Source organism: Chiroxiphia lanceolata, chromosome 17, assembly GCF_009829145.1.
Source record: "Chiroxiphia lanceolata isolate bChiLan1 chromosome 17, bChiLan1.pri, whole genome shotgun sequence".
NCBI classification, from domain to species: Eukaryota; Metazoa; Chordata; class Aves; order Passeriformes; family Pipridae; genus Chiroxiphia; species Chiroxiphia lanceolata.
Window position 1 is genome coordinate 14,079,045 of NC_045653.1, and position 22,906 is coordinate 14,101,950.

At 45.8% G+C, this 22,906-nt stretch overlaps 1 protein-coding gene across 1 annotated transcript in view; it reads right to left on the minus strand.

Annotated features, from left to right (window-relative positions):
• Window positions 1–707: 707 nt before the first annotated feature.
• The window catches only part of TOP1 (DNA topoisomerase I), a 65,679-nt gene continuing 43,480 nt past the window's right edge, over window positions 708–22,906 (minus strand). The window contains exons 7-21 of the mRNA XM_032704925.1: window positions 22,265–22,340; window positions 21,262–21,359; window positions 16,442–16,557; window positions 13,095–13,216; window positions 12,299–12,421; window positions 10,710–10,897; window positions 9,929–10,073; window positions 8,734–8,877; window positions 7,525–7,710; window positions 5,832–5,900; window positions 5,130–5,244; window positions 4,285–4,412; window positions 3,120–3,214; window positions 2,269–2,418; window positions 708–2,116 (exon numbers count right to left, since the gene is read on the minus strand). Coding sequence (XP_032560816.1) covers window positions 2,014–2,116; window positions 2,269–2,418; window positions 3,120–3,214; window positions 4,285–4,412; window positions 5,130–5,244; window positions 5,832–5,900; window positions 7,525–7,710; window positions 8,734–8,877; window positions 9,929–10,073; window positions 10,710–10,897; window positions 12,299–12,421; window positions 13,095–13,216; window positions 16,442–16,557; window positions 21,262–21,359; window positions 22,265–22,340 — 1,858 coding nt within the window. The 3' untranslated portion in view covers window positions 708–2,013. The remainder of the gene's footprint in view (window positions 2,117–2,268; window positions 2,419–3,119; window positions 3,215–4,284; window positions 4,413–5,129; window positions 5,245–5,831; window positions 5,901–7,524; window positions 7,711–8,733; window positions 8,878–9,928; window positions 10,074–10,709; window positions 10,898–12,298; window positions 12,422–13,094; window positions 13,217–16,441; window positions 16,558–21,261; window positions 21,360–22,264; window positions 22,341–22,906) is intronic.

Genomic DNA, 22,906 nt, shown 5'->3' on the forward strand with positions numbered 1-22,906 from the left:
TCCGCTGGCATTTTCTCGGCTGCACCTTGGAAAGGCCCCAGAGAGTAAATGGTGCTGCTGCCAAACGCGAGTTTGTGCAGCCACAACAAAGCGCCTCAAAGATCGCAGCGGGCAGCAGGAAGCCCGGCTCAGGGCTGGCTGCCCAGAGGCTCCTCAGCTGGCTCAGCCACCCTCGGGGCTTTGGGAGCCCACCCCCAGCACTGGGGTCACCGGGAGGTCCTTGTGGAGGAGCCAGGGATCTGCTCCAGGATCCTAAAGGACACCAGGCCTGGGCTGCTCTCAATGCCAAGGAGATGGAATCATCCCTCAGCCTTGCTGTCCACGTCCTTGCCCAGCCTCCTGCCCTTCCCAGCCACGTGCCTCACTGAGGATCTGGCTACAGGAGCACACAGCCAACCACAGAGCCCCCGTGACGCATCACAGGCAGCAGTGAGAGCTACTTGAGAAACAAGGGCAGCTTTGGCAGCTGTGGAAAGCATCATCCCTTCCCAGAGCCACAGCCAGGTGATGCCTTTCAGACCCCTGGCATCATAAACCCACACCGTTCTCAACAAAACCCCGATGAAGACACAACTCCTGGTTCACTCCAAACCCACCTGGCCCTTGCCCTGGCCTCAGCATCATCAGCCCATCACCTCCTCCAGCACAGCAGCCACGGGGACCTCACAGCCCAGGGCCGGAGGTGAAAGAACACACAGACACCAACACTCAGTTAAGTTGTAGGAATTTATTTTAAATAACCTACAGTTGATTAAAAGGGAATTCATGATAAAAATAGAAGATACTTGTTGAGGAAAGGCTGCAGGAAATGGTCTTGCACACACACTAAGCTAACAATGCCTCTAAGACTAATGATTATAGCAAAAAAAGGTTTCACATTAAAATTCTGCCTTTTTAAATTTTTTAAAATTTTTTTACACAATTACAAAAGAAAAAAATAAAAGCCCTAAAATCTTGATTATTTTCCTTTTTTGGACCAATGCTCATTTCCCTCGAAATTCATTGACCTGTGAAACTTCTTTTTACACAATAAAATCTTTCAAGTAAAAGAGGGGAGTGGGGCTTAGAAAAAAAGGGGGGAAAAAGGTAAAACAGTCTGACAAACCTAAAAAGTAGATAATTCTGGAAGTGTACAGAGCATGTTCAGAACAAAGGGTGATGGGAATGTCATTTGTTTCCAATTTCACTTGTCCTCAAATTCCACACACATCTCCCCATCACACGGCCCCCTCCCCCCACCCACTCCCCAAATCTACACGATCTTTAAGATCAAGAAAGAAAGAAAACTGTTTAAATATTTTAAAATAATTAAAAGAAATAAAAATTCACATTTAAAAAAAGGAACACTCAAGTCAGGAGGCCGATTTCCCATCACAATTTGCTCTGAACAAATGCGGTGGATATTTGTAATTCATGTTCCAATGCCACGACTGTTTCAAGTGACAAATTGAAAAAGATCTGGGTATTTCCATGACTATAGTGACAGCTGTAACAGGTGCGTTGGGTTCCTTAAATTTTGTTTATTTGTTAAATTCTGAAATGGGGCGGGAGGGGGAGGGGAAGGGCAGGGGTTAAGGAGTCCATTTTCTATTAAAATATAGAAGTTATTGCAAAACCCTAACTGTAAAAACGCACCAATATAATTGGATTTTGTATACAGTAGCTAAAGATTCCCACGCTCTCAGTGTGATGGTGAATTTGCCTGGCGGAAGGTTGACAAATCCCCCATCCACTTGCCCTGCCTCAAGAGAAAAACCACACAAACCAGACAGCTAGAATTTGGATCTCTGAAACATTTTTAAATAAGTTGTCCATAGGACAACTGGCTCAGCTCCTTTAGGATATTTCCAGGTTATGCTTTCTGCAAGATGTTGGCTGTGTTATCTGATGCTCACTTGCCCCTTTCCTCCCCCTTCCCCAGCATCCAAGGACAAGTAAGGCTCACAGTTTATCAATCTCCCTAAAAACCAGGCTACTCCCTTTTCCCATAAAATTCAGCTCAATAAAAACAGGTTAAAACTCATAGTCTTCCTCTGCCATGTCGATAGCCCAGGCAAATTTCTCTCGTTGGGTTTTGTTATAAATCTTCTCTATAGGAATTCCCCACTTCTTACACCTGCAGGAGAGGAGATGCTGTTAGAGCTGGAGATGGAAGGGAAGGCCAGAGACGCTGCCCTTGGCCACAGCCCTCCCCTGCCACGGGGGGGGACACGACAGAGGTGAAGGGGTGGAGGGGATCACCCCAGCACAGCCCAGGCAGGTGCTTACCAAGCAACAGAGATCCTGGGGTCCAGATAGTTGAGTTTGGAGGTGCCCAAAGCGATCTGCTTGTTCTCCTCCCTATCTGTAGCCTGAACCTCCAGCTTCATCAGTTGCTCCTCAATCCTCTGCACTGCTTTCTTCTTGCTCTCCACCGTCCTGGGGTGGGAAAGAACAAATCATTGAACTCCTAATGCCCTGCCAGCACTGTGAGAACTCAAAGGGACTCTGCTCAAGGTAAGCAATGCCACCAGACACACAGGGCAGCCGTGTCAGCACAGATGGTGATTGCACATGCAATTAAGAACTGACATTTTCGAAGAGGTAGAGCAGGAATCTTAAGCAGCAGTTTTGTTTTAAAAGGTTGGAAGCAACAGCCTGAACTGTTCTGATGCTACACCCACTCCCAAAGCAGCCCATCTATCCCTCAGGAACAGTCACGCTGTGATCCTGCTTTCAGAGCTCCCATAACTCAGCACCCCTGGGGCTGCTCTGCAGAGCCCACACGGAGCCCGAGCACATCGTCTGCTCCGTGGGCTTCCCACGGGGAGAGCGGAACAGGGAGGTGCCTGTGCATTAACTGTGTAACTCCTGGCTCCCCAGCCAGGCAGCAGCACTGCACAGGGGTCACTGGGCAGCTCTGGGGTGGGTGAGCTCTGCTGGGGCTCAGCTTGGAGGGCTGGGCACGAGTGACCACGGCAGGACCCGCAGCGTCAGACCAGCCCCTGGGTGGCCATTTCTTCATGCACAGAAGAAAGAGGGGAAAAGATGGCCTTCCCAAATCACAGGCCAGGAAAATGGAATGCAGGGAGAAGGATCCCTTCTGGTAGCATTGCAAAGCCCAGGAACACCAGCCTTACTTTTTAGATTTCTCATCCCTCCGGATCTTGGCATCAGCTTTGGCGCTTTTCAGTTCCCTCCTGGCATCAGCTAATTGCTCCTTCTTGGCATCAATCTAGGAGAGGCAAAACCAGACAGCAGCACTGTGAACAAGCTGCTGACAGCTGTGGCAGACACCCCTGGGCAGCGTGACCAGGGAGTGAGTTTGTGACTGTGTTCAGAATGCACCAGGAGTCAGACCCAGCCCTGCAGGACAGCGAGGCCGTTGGCCCTTCACTGCTGCACAGCCCAGTGTGGGGAGAGATCCCACAGGGCCCCACTCACTGCCCAAGACAAGGTGATGCTGGGAGCTTTCTAACACAGCTACAACCAAGCAGGCAAAGGAATTGGCTTGGTCTGGCCTGGCCAACAGCCCCTCCAGGCAGCTTGTCTGCCTTCACTGTATCCTGCCAGTACCTCTCATGGAAACACAGAAGGACGATCCCTGTTCCCTCAGCAGGAATCAGCCCCAAATCCTACACACTGGAAGGTGTTAAGGCTTCAGGCAGTTCTTCCCCGATAAGTTCAGGATTCAGGGAGATTTAGCATTTTGCAGCCCCTGTTCAACCATTCCCCAAGCTCTAGGATCTAGGGGGGAGGCAGCCAGGTTAGGTGTTATGGAAGCAGGGGACACTGCAGTGCCAAACCAGAACTCCTTATTGTGAAGGTTATTCTAAAGCCAGACCAGGAACAGACCTAACCCCTTTGGACCTCATGGCCTTCACCAGAAACAATCTGCAAAGGAAGAGGTCAAGTCAGAGGGGCATAATGTACTATGTGCACACTGACAGCGGCCCGAGATTCACACAACAGGGGTGGATGCCCACAGCAGGTTCTTTAGGGGACACAGATCAGAGCTAGAGCTGCTGCTTTGGAGTTTCAATGGCAGCAGAACACACAGCTACGGGATGAAGGGCAGAAAAAAGGTCTGATCTTGTTCTTTACAAATAAAAGACAACTCACACAGTCCCTTCCAGCTCACTGCTCCTCTCCAAGCAGGCCCATCTCTGATGCAGCACTACCCAAATCCTGATAGGGAAAAGCAGGCTCTGCTTCCATTTCACCCCAAGTGAAAGGAATTCTAACTCCCAAGACACAGGACTTGGAGCCCTGCCCTGAGCCCAGAGCTGGGCAGGGGGGAGGTACCTTGCTCTGCAGGTTCATCATGGACTTCTCGAAGGTTTTGGGCGGAGCTCTCTGGTGGTTGCACAGGATGGCCACCGCTCTGTTGGCACGGTTATAGGAGAGGATCTTCGCTGGGATGTTGTCGTCCGCTGGCAAGGACAGCAAAGAGGTGAATGTGGGGGCTCTGCAGGGTGTGCAGCCCCAGCCCCTGCCCCACTGCCTGCAGAACCGACCCGACCCTCCCCTGCCACGGGCCAGGCTCAACACCACGCCCCAGTTACATCCCAGGAGCCCAACCCCATCCATCCCAGGCCCAAACTCCTTCTGGCAGGTTCTTTATTCATCACCATTGACACCATCTGTCAGCTCAAGAGAGGGGAAGCAGCACAGCCATGCTCAGAGCAGAGGACAGCAGGCCCATACTGCCCAGGACACCACTGGGCTTCACAATTCAGTGTGCCCACTTTGTAAAGCTGCAAAGTGCAAGCCAGCAGTGCTTACAGAGGTTGTGAATGAGCAGCCACGAAACATGGGGCTGTTACAGATGCACCTGCCTTGCCTGTCATCTACAGCCCCTTACAATTCACAGAAAGCAAAAAGATTTGGTAAGGGACAGGTATAACCTAGCAGGAACACCCTGGTGTGCTCACAAGTCTTCCCTGCCCCAGTGATGGGCTGCTCAGCTACCCCAAAAGGCTATGTGGTAGCAGATTTTTGATCAGACCTCAGCTGGGTCCCAGCTGCACTGGGAGAAATGCAATGAGGAAGTGGTGAACAGATATATGACTTGTGGCCCAGGCAAGGAAGCCAGGTCTGTGTTGCAGGGTAAGATCTGTTCCCCTCGCAGTTTCAGGGACAAGACTTACGGTTAGTGAGCTCCTTGAGCTGCTGCTGTAGCGTGATGGAGGCGTTGTAAGTACGGAATACCTTGGCTGTCAGTCCCTCCATAAGGTCTTGAAGGTGTTTATTTAAGATACTGGTCTAAAGAAGCAGGAAGGAGATGACAGTCAGCACCAGAATTGACCACAGCCTTTGTAAAATCTCTGGACCCACAGCTCACGACTGGAGCCGGCTGTGCTCAGACCTGACCACAACAGAATAGCCACAACATTACTGAAACCACAGGAAAAGTGAACAAAGAACCAACAAGTATTAGATTGGTAACAAGTACCACAAGTGGCCAAAAAAGATTTCTTTGGTGTGGAAGCCCTGGTTTCCAGTAACTCTAAATGTGCCTGAACCACCACAGTGCTCCCAGAGAGCCAAGTGTGCAGATGGGGATGGCATCTGAAAATCTGTCACTTCACACATTCATCATCTCTGAACCCTGAAAAAACCTCCCCAGGTCAGAGCCAGGCTCACCAGGACCAAGGCCCATTGCTTTGGGAACCTGTGGGCACAGTGGACAATAGAGACATCAGACTGAGACAGTCTCTCACTGCTTTTAGGCTGCTCTGGAAGAAAACTTCCACTGAAACCACTGCTGGAACAGAGCAGCTGTTACTGCCTGGGGCAGAGCGAGCCTGTTCATGGTGCCCCAACCCCCTCCCCATGAACTGTGTGCTTACATTGAGGCGGTCAAAGAGGTCGTCCTCAGGCTGCTTGTTCTCCATGAACAGCTGAAGATTCTTAAACACCTGCAGGAAAAGAAAACCAGGACCTTCAGGCACACAGAGCAGACAGTGCTGGGCAGCAGTAAGATGTATGGAAGCAATACTGCCAGGGAGCCAGTTAAACTGTTTTCAGGGCACAGTGATGATACTGGGTGTTACTTCCCAACAGGCAAAACCCACCTCTCAGTGCAATGCTTGTGTCACAGGTTCCTCCCCAGCACGGGAGTCCTGAGGATTCAATGCCCTTATCCTCCTCCTTTAGATCAAAACTGCAGGACACCTGACTCTGCTCTGGCTGAGCTGCCTAACAGAGAGAGAGAGACCCCCAGAGGAAGAAAAGCTACTGCCCTTTCCTTACTCTCCATCTTTACTCCAGCCAAAGAGACCCCATGGCCATTTCCCATGGAGTCCAGCTATCAGAAACCAACCCTTCTCATTGCTGCATTGTCTCACACAGTTTCATTCCAAACAAGTCTCACTGGGGTAGGGAGAATAATCAAAGCATCTTCAGTTATAAAAAAGAGACCACAAATCCCAGCTCTGCATGCTCCAAATCCCCAGCTTCTCAACAACACACGTTCTTCTACAGACACCCAATATACAAAGATTTCTAGTTCCACAATAATCAATTCCCCATTGTAAGCATTGAGGAGACATCACGAGATGCCAACACCAATAAATTTAAACAGAAAAAATTGTTTTTTCTTTAAACAAGGAAGTAAGAATTCCAGCACATTAATTTCTAGAGGAGTTGTAGTTTGATTTTTTCAGTTGTTTTGCTCCTCAAGAGCCCAACGCTTACTGCTGACTGTTGTTAAAATTACCACAGCATTACACATGGGGCATCTAATACACTGTGCTCACTGCAGAGCTGTGGGCCAGATGCAGAGCTGTTACACCCACAAAAATAAAAGTCTTTTTGGATAGTTATCTCCAGGTTCACACTGCTGGATGGGGATTTTTTCTGGAATGAGGCCAAGCTCACAGCAAATATGAAACTGGTGGATGACAAAGAGATGAAAGAACTGACATGGTATAAGAAGTAAGTCCTGGCTGGTAGATATCCAGATTCAGAGGCAGAGGTACCAGTGCACCCACTCCATAGGCTCTGGAGCACCCGAGGTCAAGACCTACCTCCCTGAGGGCTCAGCTCCAACATGAACCCAACCACTGAGACAGAGAAATGTGTACCATCGAGGCCCAAGGCAAACTGCTGCTCTAAGAGTGCTGGCACATGGTATTTCAGAACCTGTTATGCTGTTATTACCTTATACATTATATATATATATATATATAATATATATTTTATATTATATGGGCCTACAACTCTACCATCTCCAGGGGACAAAACCAACTCTGCTGACCAGAATGGGACCCAAGAAACTCTTCTAACAGGGCTGGCACAGTCATGTTATGCCAACTCTTCACACTGAGACCAGAGGGAAGAGCAGTAAGATGTTTGAACATCTCGGCTGCTGGGCTATGTCACCTTCCACAGCCCTGACAATAAAGAGGTGGAACACTAACGGACTTATTTTCTGGCTGGGTATCTGACCAGGGACAAAGTGACCTGTTACTGGCATAAAAACTGTGCTGGCCACACTTGTGTGCAGTTGAGGCTGTGGAGGTGCTTGTGGAAGTGCCTCACCCTCTTCTCCACAGGGACTTTGTTGTAGTATCGGATGGAGTCTTTCCCGAGGAAGTCGAACTCAACCACGTATTCCTGCCCATCCAGCTCAGGATGCAGCTTGATGTGTTCTACTCTCAAAGAGCAGCAGCCCACGGTGTCAGCTGTCTCTCCTTCTTCTTTTTCATTACCAGCTCTCAGGGCAAGCTACATTGATGTCAAGACAAGAGAGGTTAAGGAATTCAAACCATCCCCAGAACACAGATGCTGCAAACTTTCAGACTCTGGCCTAGAATGAGCAGTGTCCAGAGGAGAAGATCTCCTTTCTTAAAGAGTTCAAGCCAAGATGTTTTACCAACTTTTGCTCATTAAGGAATTCAAACTGTGAGACAGTTCTGACTAATGGAAATTCATTTCAGAAAGTATGGTATTTTTTAAAAATCAAATTGACTTCCATGTGAACTCTGCTTGAGACAAATCGTACAGTTCAGTTCTTCATCTTCTATGAGCCTACTTATTCACTGCACACTAAATATACTTCAAATAGCATATAGGTTATGTAAATTATCTCAAGGCTACACTTGGCTGTGTAAAAACATGTATTTTAACAGGACTGGCTAAAGCCATTTCTAATTTTCGGAAAAAAAAAAAATCTTCAGTGTTCATATGAAACCACAGTTATTCACATCAGAGCTCCCTGGTTTACATCAAACCATTTTGAACAAAACCTGTTAATTTAGTTGGTCAAGACACCATATGCTACCAGGGAACAGCTCTCTGGGAACTGGTTGTATGTTGCTTTAAATGCATCAACACAACTGCAGTTTTCTTTACGTTGTGGTGAAAAACTCAGCATAATTACAAAACCTCACAACTGCAACCTCCTACTAAAGAGGTGACAAACCAGCAGAAATTCCCAGCAGGAAAACTGAAACAGCTGGAGACAAAAGGTCCACACAAACTTCCCAGTAATCCAACTGGGCGATTCTGGAACCAGGCTGTGAATTTGGCCTGAACTAAACAATGCTGCCTGAAATAGCCCCGTTCAGCACAATGGGTTATTGCTCTGGATTCCAGGTACTGGGAAGGAAAAGGAGACGGGACCTGCCCTCCAGGAAGTCTCAGGATACCTTAGTAACTGGGCTCAATCCTGCCTTGGAGACAAGCACACAGCATTCCCAAGTAGTGCCAGGACAGGGAAGGCCGGGCTGTGCTGGGGAACAGCCTCACCTTGTCAATGAAGTACAGTGCCACCGCCCGCTGCCGCACTTTCATCTCTTTGGATTTCCAGTCTTCTCGGTACTGATTTCGGATTTTATCTACACACTTCTTCAACCTCCGGGCTGTCTCGTACTTCTGCCAGTCCTTCTCACCCTGCAGGGAGCGTTGGAGCAGAGTCAGCTCGGGAGAGCAGGCAAAGCACCAGTCCCAGTCTGCACCTCCAGGCTCTGCAAGCCCGTGTTGTGCAAACGGTCTCACTGCACAGAGCAGGGAGCTGGTGCTGCTGAGCAGCTCAGCTTCACACTGTGCTGCCACACAGCTGTAGGTCATTCAGACTGCCATGATATTAAATGCTTCCACGGAAGCAACTGCAGACACACAAAAGATATGCCTTCCCTGCCTCTCAACATATAAATGGTTTCCTCCGCTTTATTCAGATGACACTTATGTTCTTTCAGCTGTGTAATTAAACACCCATAGAAGGTAAAAGCAACATCAACAGTTCAGCATCGTTATTATATATTCAAGCCATGGCAAAAAGAGGGCAGGAATTCACAAGGAACAGAGATTCTTCCCCCTCCTCCCCCCACCCCATACTTGTAGGACAAACTCCTTGTTTCCAATCCAGGAAAAAAATCTCTTGAAAAAGACTTGATGAGAAGAGCTGAAATCCTTGCTTTTATGGACTTGTTATTTGTTATGGGTTGGTTATTTGCTCTCACAGCAGGTTTTGTTTTCCTTCAGTCAGGAGCTCCTTACCAGCCTTCTCAGCCAGGAGCCTGGCCAGGTTTTTAATTTTACAACCAACCAATTAACAACCCATGGTTATAACTTCACTACATGAACAGGCAGGGGAAGTTAAGGCCAAAAGTAGGTAAAATATCCACCAGAGTAAGTCTGCTCTTGGATAAATTGCTTCCTTTTAGGTTTAGACTGGTTAAAGCATTCCTTCTAGGAATGACACAGTGATGCTTTGCAAGAGACATTTTCCAGATTTCACCTGCTCTGTTGGGCAGTAACTGTATTTCTCTTTGTGAGAAGGAACAGAAGCACAGAAGCTTTCCTTATGTATTTCCATCACTGTAGGATGACACAGCAAGGCAGCTTTACCTCCAGTCTCTCTCCTAACCCAGAGCTACATTTGCTTCTTGGAGACATGACCGAGAAGATTGTTTTGGCTTTTTATTTTTAACTAGATCTTTACCTTAATTCTTGAGCTAGGGTTCAACATGATGTATTTGATAGAGCCTTGGATGTTCTCAGTCCATGACACCAGCCAGGTAACCTTGTTATCATGACGGACCTCCTTCCATTTGTGTCCTGGTGGAGGGGCAGGGATCTTGGAATCCCTACAGAGAATTAGAAAACAGAAAATAAAAACTTTTTAAAGCAACTCCCACCAGCATCAAAACAGAAAAAGAATAGCATCACACAAAGAAAGCGCAGGGAAAGAAACTGAGGCAACATAAGTACATATTTCCACCACCAGGAAACCAAGTGAATCAAAACAAACTACAAAAGATCAGGAATGTAACTGCTACCAACATGTACCTGCTGAAGAATTATACTAGAGGTGGGACCCACTTTGCTAGGACCAGCTTTGATTTGTGCACTCGTCGTGTGGACACTTACCAGGACCAGAGACTGAAGAGAAGCCCACCAAAGCTTAGCCTCCAACATCAAGGAAGACAAAGTAGGGCAACCTATCTAGAAGAAAATTAATTTCTGGAAATACTAGCAAGAAAGACAGCTTAAGCAGATGTAGGCTGTGGGCGTGAGGAAGAAAATATGTTGACAAAGTTCTACGTGAAACCCATGATTGCCTTGCTCAGTCTTTGCTTGTATCACTCAGTTTCTTATCCATATAAGAACAAATAAGCAGCATCCCTATTTCTGCCTGCTTGAGTATCAACCTACATAGGGTTTTAAACATAAGCTCTCCTATCCAGGAAGCAAAGCTGAGGTGTGAAGCCCCCAGTGCTCACTTGCTGCAGTTGATGATGATGTCCTCTGGCATGATGCGTCTCTTCAACATGCCCATCTTGGGATGGTTCCCACGACCTCGGAAGAGACCTGGGGGTTCAATCTTGAAGTTGGCAATCCTCTCCTTGTGGTTGTCCATCACACAGTAACCATATTCCTTCAGTAGCCGCTCGTTCTCCTCTTTGATTTTCTGGAAAAAGCCAAAAGCAAAGGTAAGGCACACACAGCACCACACGCACTTTTAAATGCCAGAACTTAAAGGATTTCTATAGTTGCACTGCAGTAATGGTGGAGATCCAACCCAAAACCAGATCCCCATCATGGCAAGTGTACCAGACTGGCCACAGAGCAGCAGAGTGGCCAGAAAAGCATTAATAAAATGCAAGCAATACAAACAAATGGAAAAAGAGAAAGAACACGTGAAAACTCACTGAAAACTCGTATTTAAGGGAAACAGATGAGTGCAGGTGAAGGCAACTAGAATTCTGCCACAACAGAGGCAGAACCCACCTCTACCCACATAGCACAGCTACAGGGGCAGCCCCAGCACAGTACTGTTGCTTTATATTCTATATTGAGCATTTGGCATCCACCAGACTTCACATCTTGCTGTTTATGTATAAAAACTGTGTGTATAAAAGACTTCTGTGTTTGAACTGTGCATCGGAAAGCAGGCAAAGGAATGTCTCCAGGCTGCTGCATGTCAAGCCTGTGTCAGCAAATGGTCTCATAAGCAGAACACAGTCTCCTAAGAAAGAATGTGCTGAGATTTCACTGCATACTTCTGTGCCTGAACTCTAATTATACAGAAGGAAAAATAAAAACATTACAGCTCAAAATAAAACATCTGACCCATAGACAGCACTGCTGTGCCAGCTAAGAAACCAGCAGAAAAAGCCACTTCTGCTCCATTGTAAGAGGGCTAACCCACATTTATCAAATGGAAAAAGCAGTAAGACATGGGCTCTCAATTCTGGTGGGACTCCTCCAATCCCAAAGGCCATAATTCCAAGCTACCAGGGCTCTCATTCAAAGGAAAATTACTAGAGTGTCACAAAAGATAATATTCTCTCCTACAAGCCACTATAGCCATGCTACTGGATAATAAAGTTCATTTTTTGTTAAAAACCCCCAGCATTAACTGATGTTTAAGATTTCTTCTCTCATTTTATTCACTACTGGCATTACTGCATTTCTTCCACCATCCTTATCTATCCTTAACTGAGTATCCACTGCTCATTATTGTCCAGGGACCAATGAACCCACGGAGGCAGCAGCTCTGCTTCTCATTATTTACTTAAGCAGTTACTTAACTTTACTTAAGCAGTTACTTACTTAACTTTATTTACCTAAGCAGGATCAGCCCTATCAGTATATCATTTCAAGTCAGGATGAGGATTCAGCTGTAAATACAGTGCTCTGCTCCATCTGAGGTGCACAGCACAGACTCCTACAGTTAAGACAAAAGTAATAACCTGAAAGCAAGTGAGAACACTGACGTATGAAAGCAAGGCAGGCAGAGGAATGATTACACCAAGATGTTTACAAGCCAGCTAAGGATCACGAAGTCTCCTAGAATTCCCTCTGGTACCTGTTTCTCCTCCTTGGACATCTGTTTCCTAGCTTCTGTCTGAGCTTTGAAATACTGGCTCATGTGGGTGAAATCACACTTGCTGAGGCTGGTGATAGTGCTCTTCTCTTCAGGGGTCATTTCCTTGCAGAAAGAAAGCAGTGCTGTAAGTTTTCATACACAGTGAGTTCTGCACAGCTCACCCTGCCCCAGGCAGCTCAAACTGGACCAACAGACAAGTTCTCACAATAACCCCCCAAGAACCCCCAAATTCTTGCACAGGCTCACTCCAGCTGAGGTCAAAGAGGAAAGGGCAAGAAGCAGAGCCTATGGAGTCTCTGGAAGTGCTGGGTAATGCTGGACCACTTCCCAAATCTCTCTTACATCCACCAGGCTGGGACTGCTGAGGGAGAAAAATCCAGAAACCCAGCCAGGAAAATGGCATCAACCTGATCCACAGGTTTGCTCTTATGGCAGATGACTGAGCTGAAGTCCTGAGTTTTAGGTCTTTGGAAGGTGTTTCCTTCTAATATTAAGCTGGCTCTTCCACAAGGCACATAACAGCCAGATCAGCTACCCCCCATCATGCAACAACAGATATATTTGGTTGGGAGAAGCTGACTTTGTTGGTTTAGGAAGGTATTTATGATAGGTGAAACTACAGGATAAACAGGAAACTTCACAGCTAAGATCTGAAGCAGCTTTTAGTTGCCTCAAGACAACTTCTGTGAGCATGGAACAGCAGCCCCTTTTCACTGCCCAGTGCTGAGGAGACAGTGGCCATGCCCACAGCCACTGCAGCCAGGAACATTCATACCTTCCTCCAGTCCTTGAAAAAGTTTTTCCTGAAGATCTCCTTTGTAGTGTACTCATGATCAAGCATTTTTGCAAAGAATGTGGCAACTTCTTCTGCTTTGGTACTCAGCTTCATGACTTTACCTACAAAGAAAGGTTTTCTTTTTAAAGAAAATGGTAAACAGGAATCAAAGCCAGAAAGAGGCCACAGTAACTAACTTAAAAGATTATATTTTTACCACGGAGAAGTTTTTCTTAAAAATGTTACATAATACAGCAAATTGAATGGATGAAGGAAACAGAAGAGCACAACTGCTTGACTTCCATCACAAACATTTTGAAAAAAGTTTCCTCTGGAATCTAAACATTAAAAAAAGCAACAGCAGTCTGATGTGAGACAGGTCTGAGGTGCAGGGCAGGAAGGGGAAAAGGCCTTGCTGCAGGAAACCCTCCGCTGAGCCACCCCCGTGCTGGGTACACTCCTGGGGAGACGCTGCTGTTTGAAGTCCAACAGGCAAGGGATTTTATTAAATCTCCTATTCCAGCACTCAGACATATGGGAAATACAGTCCCTGTATTCCATTTCAACCCACAGAGAGTTTCTGCCTTGGAACACCCCTTCCAGCCTTCAGCTATTTCTAGGCAGGAAGAGCCCTTCCTATGGATACACTACAAACAGGCTGGAAAGCAATGCCAAATATTGAACTCTCCTCCATGGCAGGGAAACGTGTCAGGATGCTGCTAATTGTTCCCTCAGCTGTGGGAATGCACTCCTGCATCTCCACATCAGGCTCAAAAAGCCAGTCATTTTTAAGAAAGCCTGAGCTGTCGGGGAATGGAGGGGTCACATTCCAGCTCCTCTGCACGACTGCAGCACAAAATGAAACTGCTGCAAGGGAAGAGCAAAACACAGGGGAAAAGAGGCTGCTGCAACATCCAGGCTGCGGCTCCGACATCCAACGCTCCCACTGAGCATCTTTTTGTCCAGATTTCATTCCTGATGAAACACGGGGTGTCAGGGATCCCTGTGAAGGGTTTTGCATGCAGCTCACATCTCCAGCTAGTTGCAAGAAATATTCAAAGTTCCACTGGGCTGGCAGGCAGTCAATACCTGGGGATTTTTTAACAACCGTTTTACTGCATAAAAGTGAGCACAAGAAAATGTTCAGTCTATGCTCCTGGAAAAAAACCACCACGCTTTTGGTTTACTACATATTTTCAAGAGTTGCATCATCTCCAAAATTAAAGCATGGGAGTCAGCTAGAAAGTCTTAAGATCTATAAACCCTCGTAAAACAGGACTTAGCAAAAGGTCCTCCCAATGATCTGAGAATATTCCACAATTAAATTAAACCAACAGTAACTCTGCCAATTTTTAAGCTGTAACCTAAAATACTGCATTTGTTTGCTTATAACAGGAAATGGGGGAAGGGACAGACAGCAAGGGAAGCTGTTTTTCCAGGCTGAAATTTTAGCTTGAAAGAGGCTATCGAGTTAGTAACATGTTATGGGGCTAAAATGAATGGTATTTTTCCCAAATAGCTGAAGGCTCAGTCACCTTTATCTAATCACTTCAGAATATATTTCACTGGACTCAATTGCCTCCTTTTTACAAAGGTTTGAAAAGATTCTCAGTAACACAGCTGGACATTTGAAGGAAAAAGGGATTTATTCCAGAGGCATGAATATTTAAAAAACTGCAAACCAGAGAGCAATCAGGGGTCATAAGGAGCAGGAGAGACCAAATGGCCATGACTGAAATGCAACTGCCACCACCTACACTCTTGTCTTGCCCCATCTACAGAAAAATAATGCAAGTTTGAGCCACCTCTGGGCTACGAGCTTGTTAACTCACAGTACTAAAAAAAGATGGCTTTAGCATTTCAAGCTCCTTCCCCTTATCACAGGCACTAACAACAGCCCCAGCAGTCCTTATGAGAGACAAAACCAGGCAGTGCCTCCCAGGCCAGGGACAGATTCCTCCAGTGTGAGCCCACAGCCACAGCCTCATTATTGGGCTCTATAAATCATCCTGGGATCATCCTGAAATTAGACAATGCCTTGTGAGCACAGACAGCAGCTCTCAGCAGCTGCTCTGTAAATCTAACTTCTGATTTCTTGCCTAGTTTCTCAAGGAAGACTTATGTGATGTCTTTATTTGCCAGACATCCCCTGCCCACCCCATGACTGTTGAGCTTACTGATGAATTTCTACGATGACAAGAGGCAGAGGTTCCAAAAATCCCTGCAGAGGTTCCATGAAATAGATGGCTGGAGAATGAGGAGCTTATTGCTGCCTGCACCAAGGGAGAGCTACAGTGCAATCTGCCCCTCCCCTTCTCTAGACAGCAGGAGAGATCATGCATTTTTCAACAGAGCAGAACAATTTCCATCTTCTTGTTAAGTTCTTATCAAACCCCAAGAAAGAAGTGTGCAGACTTCCTTGATCGCTGTGCTACTTGCTTGGAGCTGGTCTTTAATAGGCTGCAGTATGTTTATCTCCCTACAATGATGTCACCTATTCCTCTGTATTTAAAAACACTGTGTCACCTCACATGAAAACAGCACGTTGCTCCTGGAAGAGTTCCATGTGCAGATGTCCCCTTCACCAAAAATTACATTTTCATCCTTTTAAATACCTCCCACTTAATTCAATCCTGGGTTAATTTGATCCTTCATTTAACATGATCACAGGACTAAAAGGAAACACACAGGTCATCAAGTCCAGGCTCCAGCAGGCATCACATCATATAATCCCTTCCACATGAGCCTCTAACAACCAGTCAGCCCAGGATATCAGAATCCCACATCAATTAGTTCTACCACACGCAGTGGTCAGGGAGTGGGACCATGACTTACACCAGAGGGCCGTGTCCTTGAGGCCAGGGTCATCCCATTCACTCCTACAAGATCCTAATCATCTGTATCAAAATTCAATTGTCTTTTATTCCGCTCATGCCACCAAACGATCATGAATTTCATCACAGATGATGGAAGTTGCAATTCTTAAGGTTAAAGAAAACAGAGCAAGCCTAAAGGTGACCAGTGATGAGGCAGCTACAATTACATACTCCACTGGTCAGACACTGCTGCTCTGAGGCATCAGACACTCACTCTGGTGAGTAACCTGAGAGATTCACCACCACAAGGGAGTGAGAACAAGTTAATCCCCGTGTCACCTCGGTGAGCAGAATGCAGCAGGCTCACTTTACTTCCACAGACTGTTCCTGTACTTTGCTGCTGAGGAGCTGCTTTTAAGCAAACCACTAAACCAAAACCACCTCCTCAGCACTCCAGTCCCCGGAAGAACGCCACGATACCCTGAGATGTTTATTTCTCTTCCTAGCAAGTGGAAACACAGATTAACTCACCATCATAATAAAACTTGACATTTTCAGGCAGAGGTTCATATGGTGGAGCAAATACAGGACCTTTGTGCTCTAGGAACTTCCATTTAATGCCTTCAGGGTAGCGCTCTTCTTCCCACCTTCAAGAGAGAAATATGAACCAATACAATTTTAAGCTCCTAATCTTCATTTTATTACTGTGTGGGTATGAGAGTATGCTAAAGAAAATCAGCAGGCAATCAGTGCTTTGCCAGGTACAGGCAAGAACAAATACTCAATGTAATGTCACCATTTAATTCCTTTTTTTTTCCCGTCCTGTTTTTTTTCAAAAATCACAATCATGTCCATGAACAGAACACCTTGGGTCACAGGTTATCTGATGACACCATATTCCTCACCTCCCACTTGCTCCTCTTCTTGCAAAATCACAGAGCTGAAAATGCTTAGATCTTAAGAAAATGAAGAATTTGGCCCTGTAAAGCAGCTGGGATCGTGCCAAATTAGAGTCAGCTGTGATCTAACATCAGGTCCAGGATGCCTGCTCAGCAAAGTCAAATAATTGTGGTATATTGTGCAGCTGCTTTCAGATGTGGACAATATGCCATTAAGGGCAGAGATAAAGAAACAGATGTTCATTTATGACCTAAATGAGAACAAAGCTGCTTGGACAAGAAAGACTAAAACCTGCTCTGATATTTTAAATTCACTCCAATTCTCTGGGTAAGAAAAGCACACTTGAAGAAGAATAGAGCAGCACAGAAAACTGCACATTTGCCTTAAAGGACTCCTATAAAAACACTTTGCAAATGATACTTTTGGTATCACAACACAGCAAGGTGGGCACCACCAATCCCACATTCCAGCTGAAGAGGGTCAGCAGTTCACCTGCAGAGAAAAGGGCCCCACCAGTATGGTCCCTCTGGCTCCCAGTTCCCTGTGCCTGAGCCACTGCCTCCACACTCCTCCCCTCCCTGCTCCTTCCACGATTACCTCAACATTACTGCTACATGCTGCTGGCATAGGATTCCCTGCTGGGAAAGGCTATTTCACCTTAGTGATCAATCAACTGGAAGACCATTAACCTGTCACAGCTTTCAGTCTCTGAATTGCCCAGACAACTTTGTTGAGCAGCCATGACAATAATAAATAAAAAAAAAAAAGAGTTTAAGCTTCCATCTAATGTCAGCCCTATGGAGCAGCAGCCCCATTTCAGGTGCCACAGCAGAAGAGGAAGGATGTGCATGTACCACCTGCCTCTCAGGAGCTGTGATGCACAAATACAGATTGCTTCATCCCTACTGAGATAAAAGTCACCGCACAGAAGATAAACACTGCACGGGGACAAGAGTTTCTGCCAGAAGACACTCAAAGTGCTTCTCTGGTGTCTGTACATCAGTAATTTAGGAACAGCATTGTGTGGCACACAGCAGTTGGTTACAGTTAGAAAGGTACCATCTTTGACCACAGCACTGGACGTGATGTTTTCTGATGAGAAGCACAGAAACATCTTTAACAGCAAAGTGTCCCATCCCAGCTCTCAGCACTGAACTGCATGTCACACTTCACTCCCTGGCTGCAAAGAAGGCCTGAGTAAACTATGTTGATATAAGAAACCGATATTGACATAGATTCCAAATATTTACATTCCCAATGATTGTTGTGTTTGGGTTTTTTTATTTTACTATTTTTATTAATTAGAAGCTACAAATCCAAATGTTTTGTCAAACAAAGACTTAGGTTCTCCCACTCAGCAGTTCCTTTTAGCAAAATAAATCTAAAGCATCTGCCTCTCTTCCCAGTCAGCATAAGTTTATCCTCTATGACAATGAGTAATTTTATTCCAGTAAGAACAGAGTAAGGGGATCATTCACAGGAGTTACTACTTCTCAGGTCAGGTTTGTCATTCTTGCTCTTTAAAATTTATTCCTCTGGTACTTACTTGATGAGAAATTCTGTACCTCTATCCCTTCCTGTTCTTTTATGAAGGACACCTTTAAATGGAGTACTAGAAAGGCAGCAGTTTAAACAGACAGCTGAAGTACACTGTGCCTTTTAGGAAGTCTACAAATGGGGTGGCTTCTAAGCCCCAAACTCCCAAAAAGTGTGCCACAAAAAGACCACAAACCACTGCCATTTCCAACTCCACCTCCCTAAACCTCATACATAAGCATTAAGACAAAAGGTAAGAGTGAGCCTCTGGAGTTCAGCCAATTTTTCATCCTCATTTAGTATCAAACAGAAAAAGTGTAACACCACCACTGCCCTCGTCAGCTTCTGGTTCTAAAGCAACATTCCACAAATGATTTTGTGGGAGCAAGAAGAATGCTGCTTATTAGGAAAGCTGCCTTACTGCTGAATTCAGCAACAACTGTGCTCATCGCTCATAGAGGTTCCCTGACTCAATCCCATATTCCCATATCAAACCTGTCTAAAAATGCCAGGGTGGCTCAGGAAGATAGAGCTGGGGAAGATTTTTCAAGTGGAATGAAAAGAGAGAAGATTCACAAGAAAGGACAGAATATACCTCAGGGATGTGTTATTTCAGGGAAATGCACTTGCTGTAGCACAAGGTGGGAGAAGTGCTCACGAGGGGCACTCCCAGCTCACACACTGCTCACTCCTGGCTCACACACTGCTCACTCCTGGCTCACACACTGCTCACTCCTGGCTCACACACTGCTCACTCCCGGCTCACACACTGCTCACTCCCGGCTCACACACTGCTCACTCCTGGATCACACACTGCTCACTCCTGGATCACACACTCCTCACTCCTGGATCACACACTGCTCACTCCTGGATCACACACTCCTCACTCCTGGATCACACACTCCTCGCTCCTGGCTCACACACTCCTCGCTCCTGGCTCACACACTCCTCGCTCCTGGCTCACACACTCCTCACTCCTGGATCACACACTCCTCTCTCCCGGGTCTCACACTCCTCACACCCTGATGTGGTGTGAGAAGGAGCTGAAGTTGCTGCACACGGTGAGGAACGAGGGCAAGGCCTTGGGCTCATCCAGCATCAAGGATGCACAGAAGGGGGGAGGAGAGTGCTCCAGGCAGCAAGCACTTGAGGAAGCAGCCAAAAAAAGGTATCAGGTGTTCAGAAAATTGACTCAGATGGAACATAAAATGCCCTTAAGAGACACAAGTGAAGTGCAGATGAAACCCTGTCCAGCGAAGACACGCTATACAAAGCTGCAGATGGATGACAGGAGCATCAGCAGAAGGATGCAGCTACCTAGTGCCAAATTTTGCAAAACATGCTTTCCAAGGCAGTTTTCCTCAGCAGAAAGCACAGACTGCAGAGCTTAACACAGCTCCCAGGCAGGTGAGGGGGGAACAGCACAGCTCTCAGTAAAGGTTTGCTGCTCAAGGATACAGAGCTGGGATAACAGAATATTAAGTTAGACAGAACCAGCAAGGGCAGCTGAGACAAAGCCAAACAGACAACGGATCATTAAGGCTTAAAGAGACCTTCTGTAGCTTCCCATTGCTTCGTGTTCCTGTCGTTTGTTAATGTTAAAGGACATTAAAAATATGCTGTCAAAGGGACTGAGAAAAAAATGGGATTGCTCAGGAAAAAACCAAACAGAGAACTTCTGGGGAGGGCTTGAACCCCAAATTTCTAACAGAGTATTCAAATAAGAAAAAGATGCAAGGACTGATGTTCTGAGGAAGCTGTGACAATAAAAGAGAAATATGCAAAACTACAAACACCACAGAAGATTCTTTTCTTTTTAAAGATGAAGCGATAAGAGTGACAAGAAAGGGGTAAAAGACTGAACCTGAAAGGATTGAAGAAAATTGTAAAGACATTTCCCAACACTATAGATCTGTTAAAAACAGCCAAATGATCTGAGAAAAGAAAATGCTCAAGGAAACATTATCCCCAAAAGGTCATAAAAATACAATACAGGAGTGCAGAAAACACACATGCTTTCAAGAACTACATATGCATTCAACTGAGGGAAGTACTAAAGCTGAAACTTCAAAACACACAAGTAATAGCTCCTCAAATCCAGCAATAACAGCTTAAATGACTACAGAGTTAAAAAAATCCAGCAGGTTTCTTACACAGAGCACTACTGATGCAGCACAGGTCTGTCTTCCAAATGAACCCCAAAGTTTAGATTTATTTTACATAGTTTCTAAAAAATAAATATAAAAGTGGGTGAAAGCACAACTTCAGTGATGTTACTTTAGGATATTGGGCAAGACAGGGAGTGTTTTCCACTCAAAACTTATTTTCAGGATTCATTTGCCAAACAGCCTGAGCTTAACTGGTCACCTGACTGACTTTCATTTGTGTGCCAGCAGCAGGAGCAGTTTTGAGGGGCACAGTTGACACCAGGCTAGAAAAAAAGGTGGACACCCACTCATTCTGTACCTCTATAAAACACAGATAAATTCTACCAGAATACTAGTTAATATATTTGCACTTATTAATTTATTCCTGCTGACATCCCCAAGCCTACAAACTTTCATACTGCTCTGAAGAGTGTCAGCACAGAGCAGGTTCTGGGCACAAGAATATTGGTATCTGATCATTATGGGCAGCCTCTACGTGACACAGATAGGGAAAAAAAACATGAACAACCCCACAGAAAACTGACTTCCTCTTTTAGGGATATCAAAAAAGGTATTTCACTTCTACTTCAGAGGATGAACAGAGTGAATGAGATATTTATTTAGAGCTTACCAGAACGTAAGCCAATTATTCAGAACAAATCCCCATGAATCAACAGAAGAGAAAGCCAGATGTGCTTACTCAGCCAGCATGGGAGGTACAGGGAGGTGCAGGTGCAGGGGGAGCCTACAGCACTGACATATAGTTACCATTTCCATTTCTGCTCCTCTTCTTTTTTCGGCTTCTTTCTCTTGTCCGCATCAGGGACTTTCTTATCTTTGCTTTTAATTTTCTTTGCTTTGCTGTCCTGCAAAATGCGGAAGAATCTGTTAGTACAAGCTACTGTCTTTCCCCACTCCCTGAAAAGATGTGTTAAAACTAAAAGACTGTCTCTTGGGCTACATAAGTACTGAATTCCTGTGGCTTCACTGCATAAACGTGCTCTTAGATCATCCCATTAAGTCAGTCTGCTGATGTCCCACTTCAGCTTTAAGCCAAATTCTTTTACTTTACACTTGGGACATGCTAAGTGCACACAGCCACTTTTTCTTTCCCACCTGATAAGGGGCAAGTCTGGCCATGGTAACATGATTGCTTAGCTACAGAACCTCCCTCCCTGGCCTGCACTGGTGTGTCTGGTCTGGCAAACACCAGGCACACTGTGAGGTGGCTTCTGGGATTATACTGGTGTCTGCTCAGTGTAGAGACACCTCCTTGGAAGGGAAGGTGCCAGGAGGTGCTTGTACCATGTGCCTCCAAGGGTGTCTTTGCTAGACATGGAGTGCAGTTTGTTAGTCTCAAATCATGGCTAACCTGTCTTTTGCAAGTCCCTCTCCAAAGAAATTTCTTTATGCATCCTTCTAATCTCTGTTTCATCTCCTCTGCCTCTGAACTGTGCCACATCACCAGTGTAATCACCATGTTGTTAGTGAGGCTCCTCTGTCCTCTGACAGCTGCTTAACAGAAGGACTGTGAATTGCTTGGAACAGGCTGGAAGTTCATATTCAGGAGGCATCTTCTCCATCCCTTGTTTTAAGAGTAGGACAGAAAGTTTCCCTAACTTTTTGTACATTATGGCTCAGATAAGTTCACCTGCCCCATAGGTAGGGATCTACCACATGCAGCTGTCCCAGATGAAATTCCCCCTGCTCTGTATAATTCTACACCAAATAGTCTGGCTTTTCTTGATCATAAACTCATCTTTCATATTACCTCTTCTTCCTCTTGTTTCCTTTTCTTTGCTTTCTTGATGTCTTCTGTTTTGATTTTCTTGGGTTTGTAGTCAGCACTAGGAACAAAAAGACTTGCTGATAAAAGCAATCCATTTCCCAGTACAAATAATAAAGAGAAGTCATACATATACAAAGTTTGTGTGCACAAGTTCTCAGTATTTCTGGCATGCATAATTTCTAAAGAAAATCATTTCATGTCCTACTCTCTCAGAAGACTCAATAATCTCCATCCAGTACAACAGCCTACAAAACCTAAATCCATAAGCTGTTACTGTCAATACCTCTCCATAAGTTTCAGATGCTGAAGCAAACACTGTCCTTGATAAAGAATCAACTCAAAAGCATCATCAGCCACCCAGCGATTACATGGGATGGGATAAATGGGTAAAAACCTAGTTGGCTGTTGCTTGGGAGAAGAGCCTGACCCCTACCTGGTTCCACCCTCCTGTCAGAGAGATGTAGAGGGGGACAGGGTCACCCTGGAGCCTCCTCTTCTCCAGGCTAAACAACCCCAGCTCCCTCAGCCATTCCTCACAGGACTCGTGCTCCAGGTCCAGCTTCCTTACCAGCTGCAATAGGAAGTTCTCTTCCTCACACTCCAGGAACCTCCTAGACTGGCTCC